Source organism: Bombus vosnesenskii, unplaced genomic scaffold, assembly GCF_011952255.1.
Source record: "Bombus vosnesenskii isolate JDL3184/JDL3185 unplaced genomic scaffold, Bvos_JDL3184-5_v1.1 scf7180000013295, whole genome shotgun sequence".
In the NCBI taxonomy this organism is placed as follows: domain Eukaryota; kingdom Metazoa; phylum Arthropoda; class Insecta; order Hymenoptera; family Apidae; genus Bombus; species Bombus vosnesenskii.
In genome coordinates, this window is record NW_022882946.1 from 3119164 (window position 1) to 3142102 (window position 22939).

General features: G+C 40.4%; 2 protein-coding genes across 6 annotated transcripts in view; both read right to left on the minus strand.

Annotated features, from left to right (window-relative positions):
• Positions 1-14832, minus strand: part of LOC117233347 (FH1/FH2 domain-containing protein 3) — a 242306-nt gene extending 227474 nt beyond the window's left edge. For 2 of the 3 annotated variants that reach the window (XM_033493552.1, XM_033493553.1), the window contains exon 1: positions 14216-14643. In XM_033493552.1, the coding sequence (XP_033349443.1) occupies positions 14216-14380 (165 nt within the window). In that variant the 5' untranslated portion in view covers positions 14381-14643. Of the gene's footprint in view, positions 1-14215 lie in introns of all 3 variants that reach the window. The other variant, XM_033493550.1, reaches the window with a different exon arrangement.
• Positions 14448-22939, minus strand: part of LOC117233346 (treacle protein-like) — a 38587-nt gene continuing 30095 nt past the window's right edge. The window contains exons 6-11 of one of the 3 annotated variants that reach the window (XM_033493547.1): positions 21686-22554; positions 20879-21101; positions 20278-20377; positions 20164-20200; positions 17455-17570; positions 14448-15056 (exon numbers count right to left, since the gene is read on the minus strand). In XM_033493547.1, the coding sequence (XP_033349438.1) occupies positions 14876-15056; positions 17455-17570; positions 20164-20200; positions 20278-20377; positions 20879-21101; positions 21686-22554 (1526 nt within the window). In that variant the 3' untranslated portion in view covers positions 14448-14875. Of the gene's footprint in view, positions 15057-17098; positions 17571-20163; positions 20201-20277; positions 20378-20878; positions 21102-21685; positions 22555-22939 lie in introns of all 3 variants that reach the window. The other 2 variants (XR_004493299.1, XM_033493549.1) reach the window with 2 other exon arrangements.

Genomic DNA, 22939 nt, shown 5'->3' on the forward strand with positions numbered 1-22939 from the left:
TTTGACGTAACCTTGTAACTAATACGGATAGGAGTTCAGTGTCGATAACGTAATCTTTTCATCGAAATAACCAAAATCCGATAACAACAATCGTCACATAATTCTGTACGTTTCTATTTCATCATTAGTATCAGAATAAAACGTTTCACAATTGGAAACATCTGAGACGTTATCATATCATATGCAAAAATTTCTTCTGTATAAAAGCAATAAAAGATTTATATAGAATACAGCGAACGTATCATAAAAGTGTTACCGAATCGATGACTTAACGCTCAACAAAATACACGACGCGATAAGATATTTACAAGAATCCAAATAACCGTTATCTTAGAAAACCTAACATTTTTCCCACAACAAGACACCTTGAAAGGCCAGTTCTAGAAAAGATCGCAATTCATTAAATTATACCCAACCTTAAGTTTCTCCAGAAGGTCTCACACCGAGTATTATCAAATCAACTTAACACTCGATGGAATATAAAGCAATATAAACCAATAGAAGTAAGCATAATCTAAGAGAACCTGTAACTTTTTCATCAATGGCTAAGACGACTCAGTCGAAGAAAAGCGAGGATTCATTAGATCTCTCTCGATTCGATATTATACTAAAACTTTTTTAAAAAATGATCTCACACCGAGGTCATCGATCCAATACGAAGAACCGCGTACTCGCATCGAACAAGGTCGTTATTACCGCGACTGTGCCAAAAATACCGATCTCGGCCGGGAACCGTACAAAAATCTGTAATTTGCAATAATTTCGCGAACGGTTCCACGACCGCATTACTCGATCATAACCTGTCCGTCATATTTCTACCTTCTCTACCCTTCGCAATACCGCTTCTTCATGAATATTAATTTCACGCTCTCGAAAATATAATGCGGTAACGCCTTTATCGTTCGATCGGTCGCTGGACTCTGTTGCAACTCGCAACTCTACGCGGTTTTGCTTCTCTTTTTCGCTCGTTTCCTTTCCGCTACCTTCTGCATCTCCCACCCTTTCTACCCTTTCTTTCGACTCCTGTCGTTCGGCAGGAAGCGCATTTTATCAATATTTATGAACAGCCTGAGGTAAGGTCATTCGGAGGACGTTTTTTCGGGGCAAACATTTTGACCAAACACGCGGCCTGTTTCTTACCTGTCGCTGCTCGTCCAGATTCAACGCATACCGAGAGAATATTAGCTTGAAATCGAGAATAACGAAGATTCAAGTATGTTTGAATAATTTTAGGTGCCTTGTCGTTTTAGTGGAACGCGTAGATAGTTCAAAGCACGTTCAGTGGTCTATCTAGTTCGATCTAGATTCCGCTTCGATGAAGCTTTTAACGCTTTAATCAACATTTTGTTGTAAAATTGGAGTAAAACATCTCGCGGTAATAGCAATTCTTTTACATTTTTTTCCAAGTTAGGGAACTTTTTTAACGACGAAAGAATACGATTGGGTCGAAAGTGACCCGAAAGACACAGACGATTTAGCTAAATTCTATCAAAATCTACTAGTTGAAGTTTATTAAGCGGGCTCAATTATCAAATACTTTTTTACTTTTAGTAAGTGCAAAAATAAAACTGTAATATCTAATTACAAAAACACCGACAATACTTTCGCGTATAGCGAGTCAGTGAGCTGAAATACATAGAAAACGTTGCCCTATCCAGTTTCAACAATGCCGCGCGTTAAGTGCCAGCAGTTAACTCGATTTGCTCCGAAACCGAGCAACGAGGGTCTGCTCGAGCGACAGCTCGGCCGAAAGTCCATTCTCTACACGTTTCCCGAAACAAATTCCACCGTCGCGTCAAGAATCACACTCTTCAATGAAACTGGACACTCGTGTAGAGCAGCGTGTATGTACACGAGGAGAAATAACATTCGAAATACATCAGAGGTCTATAGCAGTTAGTTGACTAAAGGTATACAAAAATCCACCGATTGATACTGTAATTAAGGCAATTAGGTAATTATATTAGGTCGTCCGAAAAGTTCCTTTCATTTTATAAGGAAATAACGGATGCACAACATCTTTCGTTTTATATTATTTTATCGAATTACGTATGATCCATTTTGTTCTATCAAAATAAAGATCACAACGTTCGACAGATTATGTTTCACGTTTGTATAAAGATGCATCGTTGTAAAAGACGAGTCTGTAAAAGAAAGACACTTTTCGGACAATTTAATACAACGACTGCAAAAGGCATTAGCACACGCTTTTATTTTCCGATGAATTGTTTTTTCAACTAGATTCCACGTACATTTCATTTTCACAGTATCAAATTATTAGAATCATACGAGAGTGTTTTATCCACTAATTAGAAGTTCATAGAAATACCGATTGTTGAGCTAGTTACAGATTTTCGAGGGCTATTCTACAAACAGAGCTACTTTCTGAATAGAAGATATCGCGGTGATAACATTAAGATATTTTAGGGAAATTGTCAGGCACCGAAATTTCGAGGAAAGCCCCACATCACAGAGTGAAACGTAGTACGAAAATAGTTGTGAACGATGTCACAGGTGTCACGCGACTGTACAGACAGTCCTGGTCCGGTAGAATTTTCGACTGTATTCTTAAAAACCAGAATAGAAAGAGTATTAATAACGATAAGGATACGCTGGGATATGGGATCATTGGCTAATGTTTATTTATAGCTAACTATACTATTATAACTATATACTATTATATAACTATTATAACTATATTATTACGAAAGCAGTAATATACATTTTCTAAGAAATTTTTAATCAGTTGCATTTTAATTGCTACTTTTGTTACCATGATTTATGATAGTTATCGACTATAAGGCAACCGTTTCCACTGTATATTCGCAGTAAGAAAAGTAATTACGAAACGTGAGAATTAAAAATTCTGCGAGTTTCTCTAGTTATTTATCTACAGATTATGCTAACAAATTTTGAAAATATATTGTGTGAATTTTTTGAACAGCTACATGGAGGGGGTATGATTTTCAATCGGTAAACTATATCTAAAAAGAGGAAACAGTATGATATTACTATTTGTTAATTAATACAGTTGTCTGAAATTATTAAGTTCTCAACTTTCGATTTACGCAAAAATGATAATTATAAGAAGAAAAGCGAAAGTTCAGAAGTCACGAATACATTAAAGATCTGTGCAAGTTCAAAATGTTAAAAGAATTTAAAATTGTAATAACATTATTTTAGATAATTTTTGTCGAAGTAATCCACAACTTCCTAAACAAAGAAGAGAAATCTTAATTTTTGCAAGTTTCAAATTTTTCAAGCAACGTAACAAAGACCATCGTACAGTGCAGTTCGAAAATCGCAACGAAAACAAATCTCAGCCGTGAGTTACGCCGGCTGGCGTTCTAACTCGTATCATAAATATCCTCAAGTTAAATCAATTTGACCCGTGGAAACGCGTGGTGTCCAACCAAGTTTCGCCAATTTTCGAGAAATCGTTATTTACAATTTCGACGAAACAACCGGATTGAAACAACGTTCCGTGAGATTACTTTTCTTCGTTACACGAAAAACTTTTGGCGCGTCGTTTCTCGAACTTTTCGTTTGTTCTGTCAGTCAACGAGATCCGGCTTTCCGTGGGTTGTTACTGGGAAACGCGAAAGAACGTAAAAACTGAGAAAAACTGAGAGAGGCGAGCCATATGAAAAGTTATTTGCGTTCTTTGCGCACCTTCGTTCGACGATTTATGCGCCCAGTTTCACGTAGGCTGTGTAAAGCAAGTGTATTGTCTTTCTATCGCGTTAAACCCACCTTTTTCCTTTCTTCCTTTTTTCTTCACCTTACGTCGGCGCGAAAATATATATACTCGTTAGTACGTGACAATTTTTAGACGTTTTAAAATTTGCGAAGTGCGAAGACAAAATTATTCAATTAGTCAAACAATACGTATTATGATCAGTTTAAATAATCAAAATTCTATTCTGACATTTAGAATGATAGAAATTATAAATTTTTTCCGTCAGATATTTATTTCTTTATGTAGAAGATCTATTCGCAAATCTCTTGAGTATTCGCAAAGTTATTATGATCTAGCAGAATATAAAAAAGAACTTGATTTTATAGTCCCACAGGATTAATATCACCCAGTAAGAGGTATAGTGGAATATTGCACGAAATGATGTACAAAAATAAACCAAAGGCAGAAACGTTTCTTCAAAATTTTGTTGAAAAAATATTGAATTTGAAAATTCTTTCAATATACATAAACCATGTTTCGATTATGAAATCGAATGCTCTCAGGAGCCGACAAACGACACGCGTAATCGTATCAAAATATTTCGTTGAATATTTCTCAAACATTGGACGAAATAAAAATAAAATCGAAAATAATATAACGATATACTAACAATATCCGTTTCCATCGATAACAATCATACAGTTGACGTTCACCTCTAACAAAAGAAAAATTCCAATTTTCCAATTTTCCAATACAGAAGTATCCTCTTTAATCCTCGTTTATATAATTCTATCCCATTATTTCAATATTCCATCCCATTCTGCCCATTATTCTCTAGTTTCCGTTCTCCACTTATATTCTTTCTTGTCACCTTAAGAATCGTGATCAAGGCATTGTCAATATTGTAGCAAAGAAAGTTTCTTTGTCGTGGTGCAAGTGATATTTCTTTTCATCGTCAGGGCGACTCCTTTTGTCCGTTAGATCGAGCGCGATGTTCTTGTAAAAAATATCAGCAGACGATGATGGAACGGTGACTGCGCGAACTTGATGTACAGAGCTCGATCGGTTCGCGCAGTAGGGTCCGATTGTTCTGGAGAAAGTCGTTCGTAAACAACGCCTCGAACCGTTTTGCAACGTTTGTTTTAGCTTCTGCTTTTTTCGCGTCACATTTTTATCAACTCGAGCGACTACAATCGCTCTTGTAACGATCGTACGATGCTAAGAATAAAAGAACGAAATATCGTAGATCGTCGACTGAGTTCTGAAGAACTCTTCGTGTCTGCTTGTTCGTTCCGAATGGCTTCATTGTTTAGCACCGATTGAAGCAAGCCAGATCTGAGGTAAAGATATTTAGGTCAAATTTTATAAATAGTATTATATGCACGTCCAGTCTATGCACGATGTACTGACATAAAATTCCGAGAGAAAATTGTATATTGTTATAGTTCCATCGAACCGTTTCTCGTTTGTAATTTTAGTATACTATATAGATCGGCAGAAACCTAACTTTCGTGAAATTTTGTGCACTACGAATTCTAATAATTTGTTTTCTTTCAAGTATACGGGTTGATCGAATCTCGTAGAAGAACATTTTTCCTGACGGCTGTATTATTACTTCCTGTCGCGTATTAATTTCGTCGAAGCTATCCTCGTATTAAAGTGTCTCGATTTCAATTAGGAGAAATAATCTGGTGGATAAAGTACGTCAGTCTTTCCAGTTTCACCGAGCCACCCTCCATCGAATGAGAAAGATCTCAGCGAACAATTAATCCCCTCAAAGTATCACGTTTAACCCGTGTTAAAAATCCATCAACTGAGCCTATTAATTCCATTGTCACACACAATCACTGCTCCGAATCAATTTTTATTACCCCGACTAGACTGCTTTCATCCATCCATTAATTGTAGGTGCCCACCCCAAGCATTCCCTTGCAACTCGCAGCCGTTCGAAATAACTCAATGCCCAAAAAGAACCATTAAACCATTCCAACTTACATTTAGGTAATATCCCAAATCCCGCCTCATCATCTGTCGTTATTCGAATAAATTAGAACAAATATATTAGCGAGCGAATAAAATTCCATTTTCTGATCGTCTAAAGCTACGTATTTACCGAGAAGCTATTTGCACCATCACAAAAGTTTTTTTTTTAATTTATTTATTTAAATTTTACAATTTGCCCAGTAGGACATTTGGTAAAATATTATAGCGGTATAATAATATAACATGTGGGTGGTTACCCTCAGCGGGGTACCATCATCGTGTTTGTTAGGTTATGTCCTTTATGAGATCTGTTGGGTGTTTCCTCCATCACAGAAGTGATGCACGAACGTTTATGAACAGTTGGAACAGTTAACAGAGATGATACGCATGAACACCAGTGTTTTTAAATTTTTACTACAATTCGTCCATCACGTAAAACGTTCATAAACGATTATAGATGCAAATGTGCGTTTTTCGCTAATGCGTAATTGCTTGTTATATATTTGATCAAATTTGTTCACAAATTCTCTATATCCGCTAACATCCCCAAACACTAACAAACGATCGCCAAGTTTCTGTATAGTCGGCGCATACGTATTGTAGTTCGACAATGTAGTTGCGCTGTACGTAGACCGACGAGAGACAAAGCGAAAAAGGAATGAAGAAGAAAAAAAAACTGGAGGATCCTCTGAGACGGACGGGTCCCAATGCATCCGTGGTGATTTACGTCTCTTTCTGGTATCGTTATTCGGTGGCACGACGGCACCAGTGCTGCACTTCGCAGTCCATTGCCGTGCGGCGCGATAAGCCGGTCGGCCATAAAACCGAAATTTCGCAGCCTCCCAAGTATAACGCCGCCATAAATCGCAATCGTAACTCTCCATTACCATTCAATAGGAATGCAGAGGGTAAAAATGGATTGCCTGAAACCGGTGTGCCGGTACTGATCTTCACGGGACGAGACGAGCATGCTCTATTTGCCACCAAATCGAGTCAGTCGAGGTTACTCGCTGTTGACGAGTTATGCGAGCCGCTAAGCGCTGGAATGCGTCACTCGCGATCTAATTGTAATATTACGTAACGCGGATACGCCTGTTGTCGTAGCGTGAAAAAGGCCGATCCTCGTGGATACGCAGCCTGCTCGAGGTTGAAGCACTTCAGTGACCGTGACTCGGGTGTTGAATCGCCGGTGATCGTGTGTAAGTACGTTGGAAAGGAGTCAACGCGGTTACGCGTCTAAGTTAATTTGGGTTTAGAATGTCGGGAACATTTCGAGTTACTAAGCTTAGACCTTACGTATTTTTTTAAGTGGCAGAGATCTAGATTAGACTAAGAATGTTTACCAAATTTTATATACTTAGGAAGATAGATAAATCGGGTTCACCTACTGTGAGATATTTTCTATTTTGTACATATCACAAACTTCCAGAGACGTCAGCGATTACGAATCGCTTAAATATTATATAATATTATAACGTATTTACGTATGTGGAGTAGTACGAGCAGATAGAATTAATTTTAATCTGTTAGATTACTTAAAGTTTAATATATGAATTTAGTAGGATTAATTAAAATCCGAGCACATATCTTATTGTTAGAGATCGAAAGATTATACGTGAAAATGTAATTTACTTTATTAACTACCCAAGGTCTTAAGCTTGTTAGAGTAAACTACCGTAATGAATTGAATTATATTGTAGCTACCAACCAAGTGACTAACCGAGTGAACTTTCGGTATAAATATGCATTACTAACTGCCAAGTAATTACCTATATAAAGTATCTAAATATCTACGTACATAAATATATCAGCGCAGAATAACCATTATCCTATTCAGTGGATTGTGAGAGGTTCTTGTTTCAAGGATATCGTAGTGAAGGAACCGAGAAGTTTTACTTCATCAATCTACTAATATCTTTACTTCTAACTATAAAATTTTGATACTCGCTAAAATCATAATATCTGTAAACCTACAAAAATGAATATCTAACTATCCAAGGAAACCTATGTAGTCGATCACAAAAGTTTACACGTACTTAACGAATTTTTTTTTTTACAATCTGGCTCATCGAAAGAAACTACAAAATGCATTTTACGATACTGAAAGAATATTCCACGTCAAATCTCGATATGAATTCCTCGTTAAAAATCAATCAAAACATTTGTCACGCAGAGTCCATAAAAAGAAGAAAGCTTATCCGTAATTTCAGCAAATAACGTTGGAATCCTTGCAAGTTACAGAATATAAAGCGTCTAAGTCGCGAACGAACGATAAACTTTCTTCCACCGCGAATGGAACAAAATCGTGACATAATTAACAAGGGGGACATCGAGTCTCGTTGCAAGGATAATACGATACAGGAGACAAAGTGCATCGATCATGGTGAAAGCAAAATGATCGTTTGGCTTTCCACGTAGTTATCCTTTGCGTTCGATCGTAGATCAAGATGTTTATCGTTTCGCGTTAAAAATCGCGGCGGAGAACACGCGTAAATTCACCGGCGCGTCTCGTTACATTTTCCGAGGAATAAATTCGAGAGAATGCGCACTATAAATTCTGGTTCCTGAGTACAGCTTCGCTCATAAATTCGGAGCACGGCACTGCTTTAGCATACGCGCGACAGAATGTGCGAGGGTAAAGAGGATTTTTATGAAAGAGAACGTCAAAGAATATAAAAGGCGGTTCGCAGCTCGTACGTGCACACTGTTGCACCGACTCTTCCTAAGGATGTCAGTTTACCAAATATTTATGCGTGGCCACCGTTCTACACTGTAGAAAATAACCGTCTTCCTTTTAATAAGCGAAAAAGCGAAGCCCGTTCGATACACGCCGTTTATGGGCACGGATTTCTCATCGTGAAATAACGCAAAACTTACGAACGAAATGATACAAAATATTTACATTATTTATATTACATTGGTAATAATCTTTGAAACGAATACAAATTAAAATATGAAAAATGCGAAACAGATGTCAAAATAATCGATATATTTAGACAATATCTATGCCATAAATTAACAGAAAACAAAACTTATCCTTTCCGTCTCAACGCAAACTGGTTGGAAAGAACTTCTTCTGTTCGAATCGCGGATTTTTTAGCCGCGTCTGAACCGGTCCGCTTTAAACGCATCGTGAAGCTGCGTCAAGGATGCCTTTGGAAAGGGCGAGGCCGAATTTAACCGCAGCAAAGGACAGGTAAAAGAGTTACACGGAAAGAACCCAACAACGTTCGCGAAATAACCGGTACACCAGCACACGGTACCTATAGGTATATAATGCTCAGACCATAAACGTACTTTTTATTCCTTTGCCGTGAGGGTAACGCTTCTCGGTCCCGTTATGTCGGCGAACTGCCGAAGGAGGGCCCAAAGAGTACCGACCAGCATCTTTCGGAACACTCGAATCTTTCAGAAGCACCAGGCTACGTCCGAAACAGCTTTAAAATTAACCGCATCGTAATTTCTTCACGATCGAATCCGCTTCGACGTGTAGAGAGAAAAAGGTGAGGAAGAGAAAAGGTTTCGTGGAAATAAAGCAGCGTCTAGATTGCGAGAACATCGATAGTTTTTTGCTCGATCATTGCTCGTAAAGAATAATGTAAAATTTAGAAAGTGTTCGATCATTACTCTATGCTTCAGATTGTACGAGTAATTGTGTAACATTAATGGTCTTTTATTAAAATTCTATGACGCTAATAAAATTGTTGCAGTAGAATTCAGAAGAAATGTATTTAACGGTATTTGCTGAAGAACGTAAATGTCTATCATCGCTTCAATATAAAGTCTTACATAGTATTACGCAAGAGTTGTAACAGATTCTTCGGTAGCAGTAGCAGAAAATTATGATCAAGACTGAAATTACAGCCAATCTCTGCATCAATTAATCGCGCATAGGCTTCCAGCTAACCAAAGCAATAATACGGCACATATATCTTATGAAATACAAGTGAAATAGTTATCGCGAAAGACAACGTTTCCAAAATGAACTACTCACAATCGTGACAGAAAATCGCTTCGAAACCATAAAAAGTCACGACCAACGGCTAAAGGTCGACGCGTGAGGATTACCAAAAGCACGCTGTTGAGAAGTGCTAAATATGATCGGTGAAAGTTCATGCAAGTTAATCCGGAGGACGTCAAGCTGGAAGAGTGGCGTTTTCGAGTCGGATACGAACGTAGCCCGAGACAGGTCGTGGCTGGCCCGTTGAATGCGGAAGGAATAGCGCGCGACCGACCGACCGGTCCCTCCGTTGGCAGCCGCGTGTTGTTCAACATTGCGACACGACGACGCAATTGGGTCAAAGTGGTGCAGTCACGAAGGTGGCCGACCGAGGTTTCAGCGATACTGCAGTAATCGTGCATTTAACCGTGCACCGGGACCTCTATGAGAATAGTTGCGGCTGAAGGGCTGTTTCAGAAACGGTGCCACGAACAAAGGAACCACGTGCACGCTTGCTGCGCTTCTGCGCTCGTGTCGCCTGACCTCTCTCTACTCTGGATACCCTTCTCTTTTTCTCCTTTATTCTATCTCTCTTTGTCCGTCCATTTCCCCCTCTCGTTTTCTCTCATTGTTCGCCCATTCTCCGCTCCAGCACCGTCTATAGTGTCTATATCTTCGTCTATTGTTCGGTCACCGGCTGTTTGTCCCTGATTCTAACTACACCAGATGGACACGCGTGCATGTACGTGTCCCACCGGACAGTTTACAGAAAGCACGCGTGCACGATTAGGTGAATGAAGCGCGTCAGCGTGTCAAAGCAAGCACCGCAAAGGTGCCACGACGACAAAGCTATCTGGACATGATCGTAAAACCACTTTCGCGACCGCGACACAGCCGACCGACCTGGACCTCTCACGAGCTCAGTTCCAGCGCTGGCTGTCAAAATGATAGGCGACACCGTGTAACGGACCAGCGCCCAACGAGTTCTACGTACGATGACAATGAGCTGCCTCGGAGACCTTGGAAATCTAGAGTCTCCGAGAAACTGGATTATCAACTGTTTTAACACATTCTTGCGACGTTAACTAGAGAAAGATTTGTTTCCTAACTAGAAAAAACTTTGAATTCGGTAATTGAAGAAGGGCTGAAAATTGTCAGGCCAATCGAAGAAGAGTAATAGAACATCGGAGTTTTATTCGTTCGAAACGTTTGTAGATGCTTAATAGGAACAAATCTTATCTGTAGAGGGAGGAAGAAAACGCTTGCGAGATGATAAATTGGAGTGGAAACCTGTTTATACTTAATGACCCACTCTTGGAATATTGCGCGAGCGAAATAATCGAAGGTTCTGGTATCTTTTATTCTCCGTCCATGAGTTACATTTGTGCCGTATGCAAAGACAGTATATAGCGCGATCTATGAATGTTTCGAGACATTCTAATAGAGGAATGTTCGAATCATAGTAAATACTTACGAACAGACCTGACGCTCATAGGTTGGGACCTTTGGAAAAATGTAAAAAAGTTGACGTATTGACTTTTCTTATTCTCTCTCATAACTTTCATCTTTTCCCTGTAGACTTTCCCCATTTTAATCCTATTTTCGCTGTCACGCGTACCTTACAACCGATCTCTTTCAAGAACGATACCATTGTCCCTCTTCGTTTTGTTGTTTCCTTTCAGTTTTAAGCTTACGCATTCTTCCTTTATTCTTTTGATCCAAGTACTGTCTTCTTTTAAGTCCTTCTCTCTTCTAACTTCTTCTTTTAAGTTCTATCGCAATAATCTGGAAGGCGTGCTGTCTACTACACTCTATCCCTATTGTCTCTCTATTACTCTTTCTTTCTTGCTTATTAATTTACGCTTTCTGTATAATAATTCTTACTTAGACGAATTTAAAATTCTCTCCGCATACCGTGGCAAAAATTATGCAACATCAATCGTGCGGCATCGTTCGTTACACATTCAGCGTGCCTACACCGGTATTAATTACCGTGCAGTACGCGGCGAGCGAACAGTAACAATCACCGAAAGATAAGCCGGTGGCGAATGCACGAAGCCGCAGCTATCCGCGAGATCGCAGCTGCATGTATCTATGTATGTATGTATGTATGTGCATATATGCTGTTCGGGTTTACGCAAAGCACGCTCGCGCGATCCAATGAATGAAACACGTAAACGTGCCAGGTCGCGGAGCCACGAACGCCACGCAGCTATACGCAATCGGATTCTCTTGGTGCGCGAGAGAAAGAGAGAGAGAGAGAAAGAGAGAGAGAGAGAGAAACAGCAGCAACTGAGGGAACGACAACCGGAGAAGATCCCACAAGATCCCCTGGCCATTAATGAATATAGTTACGCGCGCGAAATTTATGATCTCCCCCTCTCCCTCTCTCATCCCTCTTTACTGTCGTAATACGCCAAGCATATATTTCTCCATTGGCTAGGTGCTTAATAACGTCGATTTATAATAGTTAGCCGACCAGACGACTTTGAGAAGCGTGCAACCGCTGCCTCGATATCGCGCGACGAACATCTAATAATAAATTTTGAAGAATTACTCGGCCCAAGGTGAAGTTCGGCAAACGCCACGAGGATCGTTCGCCTCGCATCCGGCCACACTTTCCGTCCATTTTTCCCTCGACGATATAATTTATCGCATCGACCCTCCTCCGTTCCACTGATTCAATGTAATATCAGCAGTCGTCTTAAATCGTCGGGGAGCCGCATCGTGATACCAAGAGACGTGGTTTCGAAGAAAGTTTCAGGATGGGTAGTTTGGTTAATGGTACTCTGATTGGGAATTAATCTAATCGGTGCTCCGGGCATCGGAGAGTAGAGATACTCCGAAAGTGATTTCACCACAAGTTTTCGAACAGTTCATAATATTGCGCGGATGTAATGTATTTGTTACATTCTTTTAGGATTTAAGATTGTTTCAGAAAATGATTAAATAAATATGTGAACGTACAATCTGAAATCTATGTCTCAAGAAAACTTGTTTCAAGTTTAACCGAAGGAAATTTCCATATCTAATGCGTATTCTTGTTATACTTGTATGATCTTTACCATGTTCCTTAGTTAAAACGTTCTATCTACCATTTCGAACTATATCGTTGCATTCCATCGATAGAACAAAATTTCTTTTTTGATTCATTAGCATTGCGCATTTATATACTGGTGCTATTTGCAATTTTTCTAATCGTCAACTGTAAATATGCATACCCTGATACAGTGACCGTTACATTCTATCTGAGAAATTCAAAGTGCAAAGTAAGAAACAACATTACTATGGAATGGCCTGATAGAGCTAGAGTTATCGGTAAGTACTTCCTCGCGAACTTCAATGAAAAAATTCATTCGACTATTCCTCCACGGTGCTACCGTGGTGCGGTAACTCGGGCTATTTGAAATTTTCAAGCATACATTACGCCGACTGGTATCAGGGCGGATTTCATAAATATTAATATCAAGGAAAGAAAATTCATCCCTCTCCGGCGCGATTTTGTCCGGGGATATAAATATATTTCCGTGTACGTATTACACGTCGAGGCAGACGTTAAGGGAGGGTTGAGTAAAAAGGAAACCTGTCCCTGGCGGGAAATTTCTGCGATCTCGAGAATCCTTGATACTGGCAGCAAGTGGCAGCATTAAACGAGAATCCTGTCTGACGATGAGAATAATTTCTGTCCCCCCGGCCCTCAAAGAGGTTCCGTTACAGATGGATCTCCTCGCATTACCATACCAGCAGCCGTGCCATATTTTTCCGTTATCGTAAAACATTTGTTTAAACACCTACCGTGGCATTCTTCCCATAGCTATTCATCTACGTCGTTTATCGAGGCGAACGTAAGCGATAGATGACGAACATGCTCGACGATTTCTTTGTAAGACGCTTTAATAGCTGTGAATGGACTTTATCAAAAGGTTGCGTTCGTGGTCATTTTATACCATAGTAATTTAACACTTTTACGTAGTGATAATGTATTCTCAGTACGCTATTTGTCGTTTAACAGGATGTTAATGTTTGGAACAGACAACGTTGTCGTTTTACAGTTAGACAAAAGAGAATCGAATAATTAATTAATTTTACTATATTGCATCTTTTAAAATATCAAATATGTTATCAAGTGACAGCGTCGTACGTAGAACTCTGCATAAGATATATAGAACATAATACCAATCCTTATGGAATCATCGAAATTTGAACAACGCTTTTGATAAATTTCCGCAGCAGTGCCACTCGAATCTGGATCTGCCATCGTTCGTTCTAACCGACCTACGTAGGTCGTTGAATTCCCCCTCGCTTAAGTCTAACATCTAACGTAAGCATGGTCGTGTAAGAGACTTCGAACCATTAAACTAAAAGAGGGGGGAAAAAAGAGTGAAAAAGAAAGGACAGAAAAAAGAGCAAATGAAAAGTGTTGGTTTTTAAGCAATCAAGTACATCGTTAGCGGCGCGCAAAAAATCCTATGAATTATACTTTCGCGATAGATACCGCATGGCGGCGCCGCGGGCCGCTTGATGGAGCATTAATTCGCCCTCGCTCTCGATCTCTCGATAAACGATGAATTAAGAGGAACGCTGTCGTTGCGGAGCGAGAAAGATGAACTCACCCTATGAGGCGCCCGTAGAAGTCGATGCACCGCTGCGAGCTGGTTAATTAGTGGCAAGGTCGCGCTGAAGGTGTGCACAGGCGGCCTAGGTGGCTCCGGATAGGAGCTCGCATAGGCAAACGGATCGACGTCATTCAGATACTGCACTCGGCACGTCAGAGACATCTCGCGGGCCCTCTGTATCTTGACCGTAACGGCCGATTGTTGTCCGATAGGGTCTTTTTTTCCACGATCCAAAGAAGGCAACACACAGGCTTGTTTCGCGTCGCGAGAGTCCTTTTTCTTCTTTCTCACTCGCACTCTATACACGTCTTTTCTTTCTCTTTCCTTCTGTCTCTGTTTTACCGGACCGCACGACCGCTTTACGCGAACGCACGAACCAGTTCGTCGTACCGCCGATTTATTTTCATTCGAGTCGCCGGCTACAACCAACCGAGAAAACGAACCTTGCTCTCGTTCCTTCTTTCTCTAACGCGCTGTCTCCACCGTTCACGCCAGCCCTCTGTTCCTTTTTCCCCGTGTCTCTTTCTTCCTCCTCACGTTCCATTCGCGTCTACCGGCTCGACGACGAAACAGAGGCTCACGTGAATACCTTGATCGCGGTGAACCGATATTCTCTTTCTCTACTCCGACCACTTCTCATCCGTTCGTGAGTTTGTTTTATGAGAACAGGAGAGAGAAAGAGAGAAAAAGAGAGGCACACCGCGAGCGACCGTGGAAAGCTGCCGATTTATTTTTGTCTGAACGACGATGGAGATTCGTGACGGAGGAAAAAGTGCCGCTATTTTGTCCCTGCAGCTTTTCGCGCTCTTCCATCGATCGATCGGTTTGAAGTGAGTATCTGGAAAGTGGGTTTTTAATGGTAACGTGAATATCATTGACATCACGATGGAAATATTAACAAGGAAAATATAAATAGTTTTATATCTTCTTTCTTTTTTTTTTTTTTTTTAGTTACATAGTTTTTTAAAATTTCTTTGTAAAAATACATGTTCAAGAACGTGTTATGAAATAATAAAAAATAAACTGAATAAATCGTATTCGACGTTTACGGTTCGTACGTGCAAAAGTGACAATGTAGAAACTGTAACAACCTTTGACTCCGGTGACCAGGTGAATAAGAAACCGCGTCGTTTTCAAACGGTCGATGACCTTTAGATTTTCCTTTCACTCGTCTGTCGGCTTGTCGGCCGAAAGTGGAATGATCGGAAGAGGTAATTTTCATTTACCTTCAAGGTTACGAACGCTCTGACATACCGTGCGTTCTTCAACCTTACTTTACGACGCGATGAACCAAATTATCCCATAAAATTCCGATATCCATCAAAATTAATAAATCATACGCATTTTCTTCGCTATAATAGGGAACAGTGTTGACAAACAATATCTACGAAAATATTTACGAAACACACTAATTGCCCCGGATTTTCTATATACACAATTCAAATACATCTACGCATACCAACATATAAGATTCGTCGCGTCCTACCTATCTCGCGCGCGAGGAGTATTATACAAAAACATCGATCTTCCACGCTCCGCGCATGACGCGAAATTTCTACACGGTGTCCAGTGAATCGCAATACCGTGCCCCGCCGATTCGTTCGTGTCACAAAAATGGATCAAACGACATCGATTCTCACGTTTTCATCTCTACGTTTCACACCGACAGTCAATTCGAGGAGCAATCGCGAGAAAATCAACGTTCGTACGGAACAAATTTACGAAGTGTCAATTATCCACGCATGCCAACCAGTCTTGTCATCCTCTCTTATTCGCATTGTTCTTACCCGTTGCATGGGCTAGCTCTTCTGCGAACCGGCTCGATGGTGCTCACAGGACAGAAAAAAAGGAGAGAGATGGAGAATAAAGAGAGAGAAATACCGAATAAGCGAGAAAGAAAGATAGTAGTTAGGGAAAGAGAGAGATGGAAGACGACAGAGGGGAAGAGAAAGAGAGAAAGAAAATGGCGAGAAGGGAGAAGGGAAACGCGGGGGAGGAAGATAGAAGGGAAAACGAGTCTGCGCCATGCCACGAATGTAATCGTGCCTGTAGTCGACGAAAGATTCACGATCAAGATGCGATCGTAACGTAAGATCGTGCTTAAGAGGATTTCCAAACTCGTCTGCATCAACAAATCCACGATGGACCGATGTTTTCGCGCGGACCCGGCGACAATCTCGACCGTTCCACGGCCGGTGCCAACTTTTCGGTATGCTCGCCGGTATGCCGCTATCAAAGGAATTTCACCGACCCGGCGTTGCTTTCTCTGTCTATTTTATATGCGAGTCGACTTTTCGTTAGAAATACAAATTCTCTTTTGACAGGATTCCTGGAACGGCCGTGGAACTCGGACTGTTTCCAGAAAGCATTCGAAACGGTAAACAGTTTGAGCTTGATTCGACTACTTTCATAATAATGTAAGAAAAAATTAAGCGCAATAGATTTATAACGTACAAATGTGAAACTTAAAACGGTCGGTAAACTTATACAACATGATCGTTAAAACGAAAATCAATCGAAAATCCCCGAAAATCGTATCAAAAAATTTATACGTTTCTTGTGTTTACGAACTACAACAATTAATTGACAATCGTACACGTTAGATCCAGACAAAAAAGTCGAGAGAACTTCGTAAACTAGACCTGTGGTTAAAAGCTACATAACTAACCTAACCTCCAAAATAAATAACACGCCCCAGTAGCAGCGGTAACCTATCCGAACTAGTCGAGACATTCCAGAGAAATATCGATTGGAGTGCCCTTGTGATTCACAAAGAAGTTTCATTTATGCTATCATCGTATGGTATTCGTAATGAATTGACAGCTCCTTCAATGTCACTTTCAAACGTACGTCGAATTGATGGAATAAATTTCACGTTACCTGTGGCACTGACTGGTCAGTTATCGAACGACATCGCTCGATCGTAACGGCCAGCCGTTGATGTTCGATTTTTGGAGCAGTGTCTGCACCAGGAGCCGGGAGGAGAACAACGATATATACAGTAAACGAACTGTCGAACCGGAGTCTGCGCGACAAAAACTCAGCTCGAGTGAGCGCGAACGACACGCGCGCTTCCCGCGCACGGAAACGCGCGTCACCTTGATCCGTAATCGCGTACGACACTCGTCAAGATATACACATTAATCGACGATACGTGAACGAAAATAACGCGGAATCATAAAACTGGATAAGAGAGAAAATGAGAGAAAAAATACACAATTAACAATGTATCTTACCTCGCGAGCGGCCGCCGCGACACTGAACGCCACGGACACCTGTCGCCACTAAGGCGACAGTGGCGCCGCCATGCGGTCAACCCCCTCCCTATTCCGTCCCGGCTACAAAGGACACCCTGGAACGATGCCGTAAGACAATATTTGCTGTCTTTATTACCAAAATTGCTGTTTACCGCTGTTGCATAAATAAAATTATGTACCGATAACAATTTGGTGTGATAATTTAAATTAATCTCCTGTTATGAATTGTGTAAATATCGATTGGCCAAGGAATATTGATGTGCGTTTCTCAGAAGGTGAAAGTATATAAAATGTTTGAAAGACGATTTGTTCAGTTATTGTTTATGTGTAGATGATCACGTTTTTTTATCACTGACAGTGTAATTTTAGATATACGTTAACAAATCGTTATTATTAATTGATTTTTTATTAAAGATTAATTCATCATCGTCGTCCAGAAGCAATTTAAACGATGATCTTTTATATCTTACTTTTTAATGAACCAACCGATGATTCATTATTTCGCTGATGTAATGTTTAATTTAGATACACGTATACATAGAGTAATACTTCATTCGTGCTAGATGTTTCGAAATAAACGTTCACACATCTAAATTTCGAGATAATTGCAGATTAATATCAGTATTACGTTAATTTATCGGTACTTGAAAATGTTCCAATAATATTATTGCAAGCGAGAAAAGATACAGTAATCATACAGATAAATTCATTTCAAGATTCTTAATGTGTTTAATCGCACTTTATATAATTGCTGTTTCAGTTATTGCACAGAAACATTTGATTATAAGCGCTCTGCGTAATTTCAAAGTATTTCATACAAAAAGGCCAGAACTCCATAATTTATTTGGATATAATTCTTTTACAATATAACTACGACAAGAATAGAGGAAAAATTACCTAACATGATGTACATCTTATTTTAAAAAATTGAAAATAAAAATACTAGATCGTTTTCTGATTTCTTGAAGAAAAACAAGCATGGACCTAAGTCGTTTTTCTTATGAGCTCTTCAGTTGACAAAAGCTCGTGGGCATTCTTTGCGCGTAGAATTACTTCTGCCAATTCGGCCAATTCGTGTACAATTCGAAAAGGAGAAGTAACCACGGAGTAGGTAAATTTTGCAAGGAAAATCGCGGATTTCTGCGATAAGGAAAGGAATTAGAAAACAGACGGCGTGTTCATTCCATTTAAGACACGCTGAACAAACCGAGAAACACACGTCCATACCGCAAACGAACGCGTTACTTTCTAACCCAAACAGCCAAAAACCGACAATATTATCGTCAAACAAACTTTATCCAGCCGGTCAGACTGACCCGTCTTCTATGGAACCCATTTAAGCTGTACTTATCTTATTCTTTTCCTCTCTCTTTTCGATTTTCCGCAAAGATAGTCAGGGAACATGGGTCCACTCGGCGATTCGTTGTTTTCAAGGATGGAGCTTTTCATGAGAGAAAGAGAGACAGAGGTTTACGTGGGTACGGAGAAACCAAATGAAACGGCAGGGCTGGTAATTGTGCGGTGAAAAAATAATCAGCTGGCGCAGCACGTAGAGCGTAACCGTAAGTGCGGCTGTGCTCATTGTTGTCCCGCTACTACGAAACCCCACGAGGGTGACAAGCTCACAAAAGGGGCTGCTGGACCTATAGAAACGTGATGGGAGGTAGCTCGTGCAAGAGGGTGCCACCGTTGCGATAAAACTCTATAGTGCTCCGGGAAAATATGAGTGACTCGTCGACTGAGAAACGAGAGGACAAAAGATTTCTCGTTCTCGTTGTTGTTGTAAGTTAATTCTTTTCTATAACCCATAGTTTTAGAATTTTACGTCAATGGTTTTGGCATAGACACTATATAAGGTCTGAGTAAAATATCGTTATTCGAAGACGTATGCGCGAAGCTTTCTAGTTTTGTTCGAAATTTAAAGTAAATGGATTATTTTTTCGATTATTATATATTATTTGAGGCTGATCATTTTTCTAATAGCATTTAAAATAGTTTACAAGCTTTCACGGAATTTTGCAAATTACCGCGACGTAATTGAGAATTTGGTCTGTTCCGAGACGACCGACGAAAGTTGCGAGCAAAGGGGAAGTGATTCCAGAAGACCTCTTTGTTGTTAGCACTTTGCGTGCAAAACGGAAGGAAAAAAAAGGAAAGGAAAGGGAGTCTGGAGTAAAGGAGGGTCTCTTTTCGCACATCCCTCATGAGAAACAATAATGTCGCGCGCACTAACACTCCTCCGGGATGTCGTCTACCCTCTTCTCGTCTTTGTTTGTCTGGCTTTTTCGAGTACTCGCTCTCCTATCCACGGCCACCTACACACCACTTTCCTTCAGCTACTGATCAGGATGAAAAGAATTGCACGCGAATAGCGAGCGCGAAGAACCGCGTCTCGCTGGAAAGCTATAGAAGAAACGAAGAAACGGAAGTTTTGTTGCTTGTTTCGCGTTCCCTTCCGTTCTTTCGCGTGGAACGGCAAAGTGATGAAACTTCAAACAGTATAGTGTATACCGTATTGTCCTGCACGCTTTTCAAACTTTCCAAAGAATTCGTGATAAGAGAAATGGTTGAAATGAAGAAAAGTAAATGAAAGAATACCATGTTTGTTCGATGGTACAGCGTCACCTCTAATTTGACGTCGTAATGTTGACAAAGCGAAAGAGAAACAAAATTGTTAGAAAAACTTACCGGAATGTAGCCGTCGGGTTGAGGTCTCTCGTTGTCCCTGAAGAAAATTGCTTAATTACAATCAAGCATCCACGAGTTTCGGAATTCACGTTCGATTATCGACATGAAACGTACCGATGTCGTCGTTGTATCACCGGTGTCTGCGGAGTGCTGTCGTGGATGATCACTTGGGTGGCGTCTATCTCTTCGCATTCTGAACTCTCTTCTGCCGAATCTACACAGACAATATATCAAATATATCTATCATTCGTCGTACTTTGTACGTCGATATTACACGAACATTGCAATTGCCTTCCACGAGGCAGATCTGAAACTATCTTCTTCAATATCCCTGACAATTACGAACGATCTCCAGCTACGGTTGGCTACCCGCTAACCCAAATTTCTTTTCAGCAGGGGAATTACAATCATCCGAATGTGTTCGTACCAACTACTCTCTAATCCTATCAGTTGCCCTTTAAATGGTATACGTATCTGTGTGCACGGGCTTATCCACGATTCAGCACCCATCCATCGAGCTTACCGCAATTCCCAAAAGGATGGATGCTATTGCTTCTCTTCAAAGGGACAACGTTCTCTCGTTAACAACCCTAGTCTCAAACTGCTCTAAACTCTACACCGACCGTATCCGGCACACAATCGGTAATTCAAATAACAGTCGTTCGCGTACGTCTACGATCGAACCTAAATCGTGTTACATTCATTCAGAACTCACCCTCGCCGATGCGTTCGCGTTTACGAATTCGAGACAAGACAGGGCTTGGACACAAGGTGGTCGCGTCGCCCAATAAATCGTCGATGTTGGTGTGCTGGCCGATGAACAATGGTAACGTGGAAGGTCGTTTCCTTGGCGACGATCTTCGGGGTGTCGACTGAACATTGTCGTAAGGCGAATCGCGTCCGCCATAGTTGTCAGGCGGATCTGGAGGATTCTCCACCTGCAAAATACATAGGCTTATTTGAAATAAAATAAAGTAACATTTAATTCATGAATGGTAATTGAATATTTCCCAGCTATTTTGTCTGATAATTTGATTTTACTTTAGTTGAAATGCCCTCGAAGTTATTGTTGAAGCGAATTTAGGAAATTGGTATATTATCAGTGGCTTCGATCATGAAAGTGTTCATCTTTTGGAAAATGTTAACGAGAATATTAGCAATTATAATTAACAAGATACTTAACATTAAAGTATATATAAAGAAAAGAAAGGAAAAGATTATTTACGAATGTATACAATATTACATTAGACGGAAGAAATTCACACGATAATTTAATGCGCATATCCTAAAGACGGCACAATGTAAGAACAATTTTCACACATTATCCTTTTTAGAGCCTCTCACGGAAGTCATTTGATTTCTTAATCAAAGGATCAATTAAGTTAAAGACTTCATTCTCTCATCGATGTAAAGCACGCAACGTTAAAGATTTACGACGTAGCGTATTATCGAGTTCTATATCTATAGCATCGTCAGTTAGGGGACCGTTAAATGAATAATATACGATATATGATCAGTTTACCCCTTCAGGACTGGCGCGATCCCCAAGCGGCTCATCGGGCGGCGGTGGCGGAAACTCGATAGGGAATCTAGAAAGGTTTCTCTTCGCGTATATCTCAGGTTCAGGGTTAACGCCAATATCGATTTTCTCGAACGATTCGGAGGAATCGGAGGTGCTGTTCGACGTTTCTATAGGAATCTTAACGACACCGTCAGGAACGTTTGACGAGCTATCCATCCACCATGGTTTCTCACCAGACTCGATGTGCCTGACTTTATTTATACTTCTGTTGTACGTTTGACTGTCGTCCACTTCATCATTGTAACTATTATTTTTTTGCGTAGGCGTTGTAGCGACAGGAATGACTTCGACTCCTTCAGGTACGTTCTCAGGATTGTCGTTCATCCACCATGCTTGTTCGCCGGATTGCTGGTGCCTGAGTCGATTTCTTCGTTCGTTGGACCGAGTACTGGAACGACTCGACTCTCGTTTCGAAACAGGAGACGCCATAGACGATTGCTTCTTCGATTCCTCCGACGGAACACTATCGTTTGCATCCAACCACCAAGCTCTTTCCCCCGATTCTTGTCTCCATATCGTCGGTCGCGACAGTTTTTTGGCATCATCCGAAAGGACGCTGTCATTTCCGTCTAACCAACGACCCCTATCTCCCGAATCGTGCTTTAAAACTGTTGCGGAAGATTGTCTCTGCGTTTCTTCCGACGGGACGTTATCATTGGAATCTAGCCACCAAGCCTTCTCTCCTGATTCTTGTCTTAAAATCGTTGTCGACTGTTTCCTCGCATCTTCCGAGGCCGCGCTGTCGTTTGAATCTAACCACCAAGCTCGTTCCTCTGATTCTTGTCTCCACACTTTGTATTTAAATTTGCCTGGGAACATACAATTAGGGGAAGTGGTTTATCTACGCGAATCGCACTAACTATGTTTTTGCTTTCGAAGCTGAGAAGATGGAATTATACGTCTAAAAATGATTTACAGAGGGAGAAATAAGACGTTTTGGAGTACACGAACTATTGGTAATTTACGATGTTTGCGAAAATATGTAATGCCTCTAAGGTAGAAACAATAAGTTACGTCTTCTCTTTTGTAAAGGAACAACTTAAAAATTCAATTTGCTGTCCACCAATTCCACATCTCTGTATTTGATTTTGCATTTCTTTAGCTATTTAATAACTATTTAATATGTTAATATATTTTGTTTAATAACTAAATAACGTAAAAGTAGACAATTCAACAGAAATAAATTTGTTATAT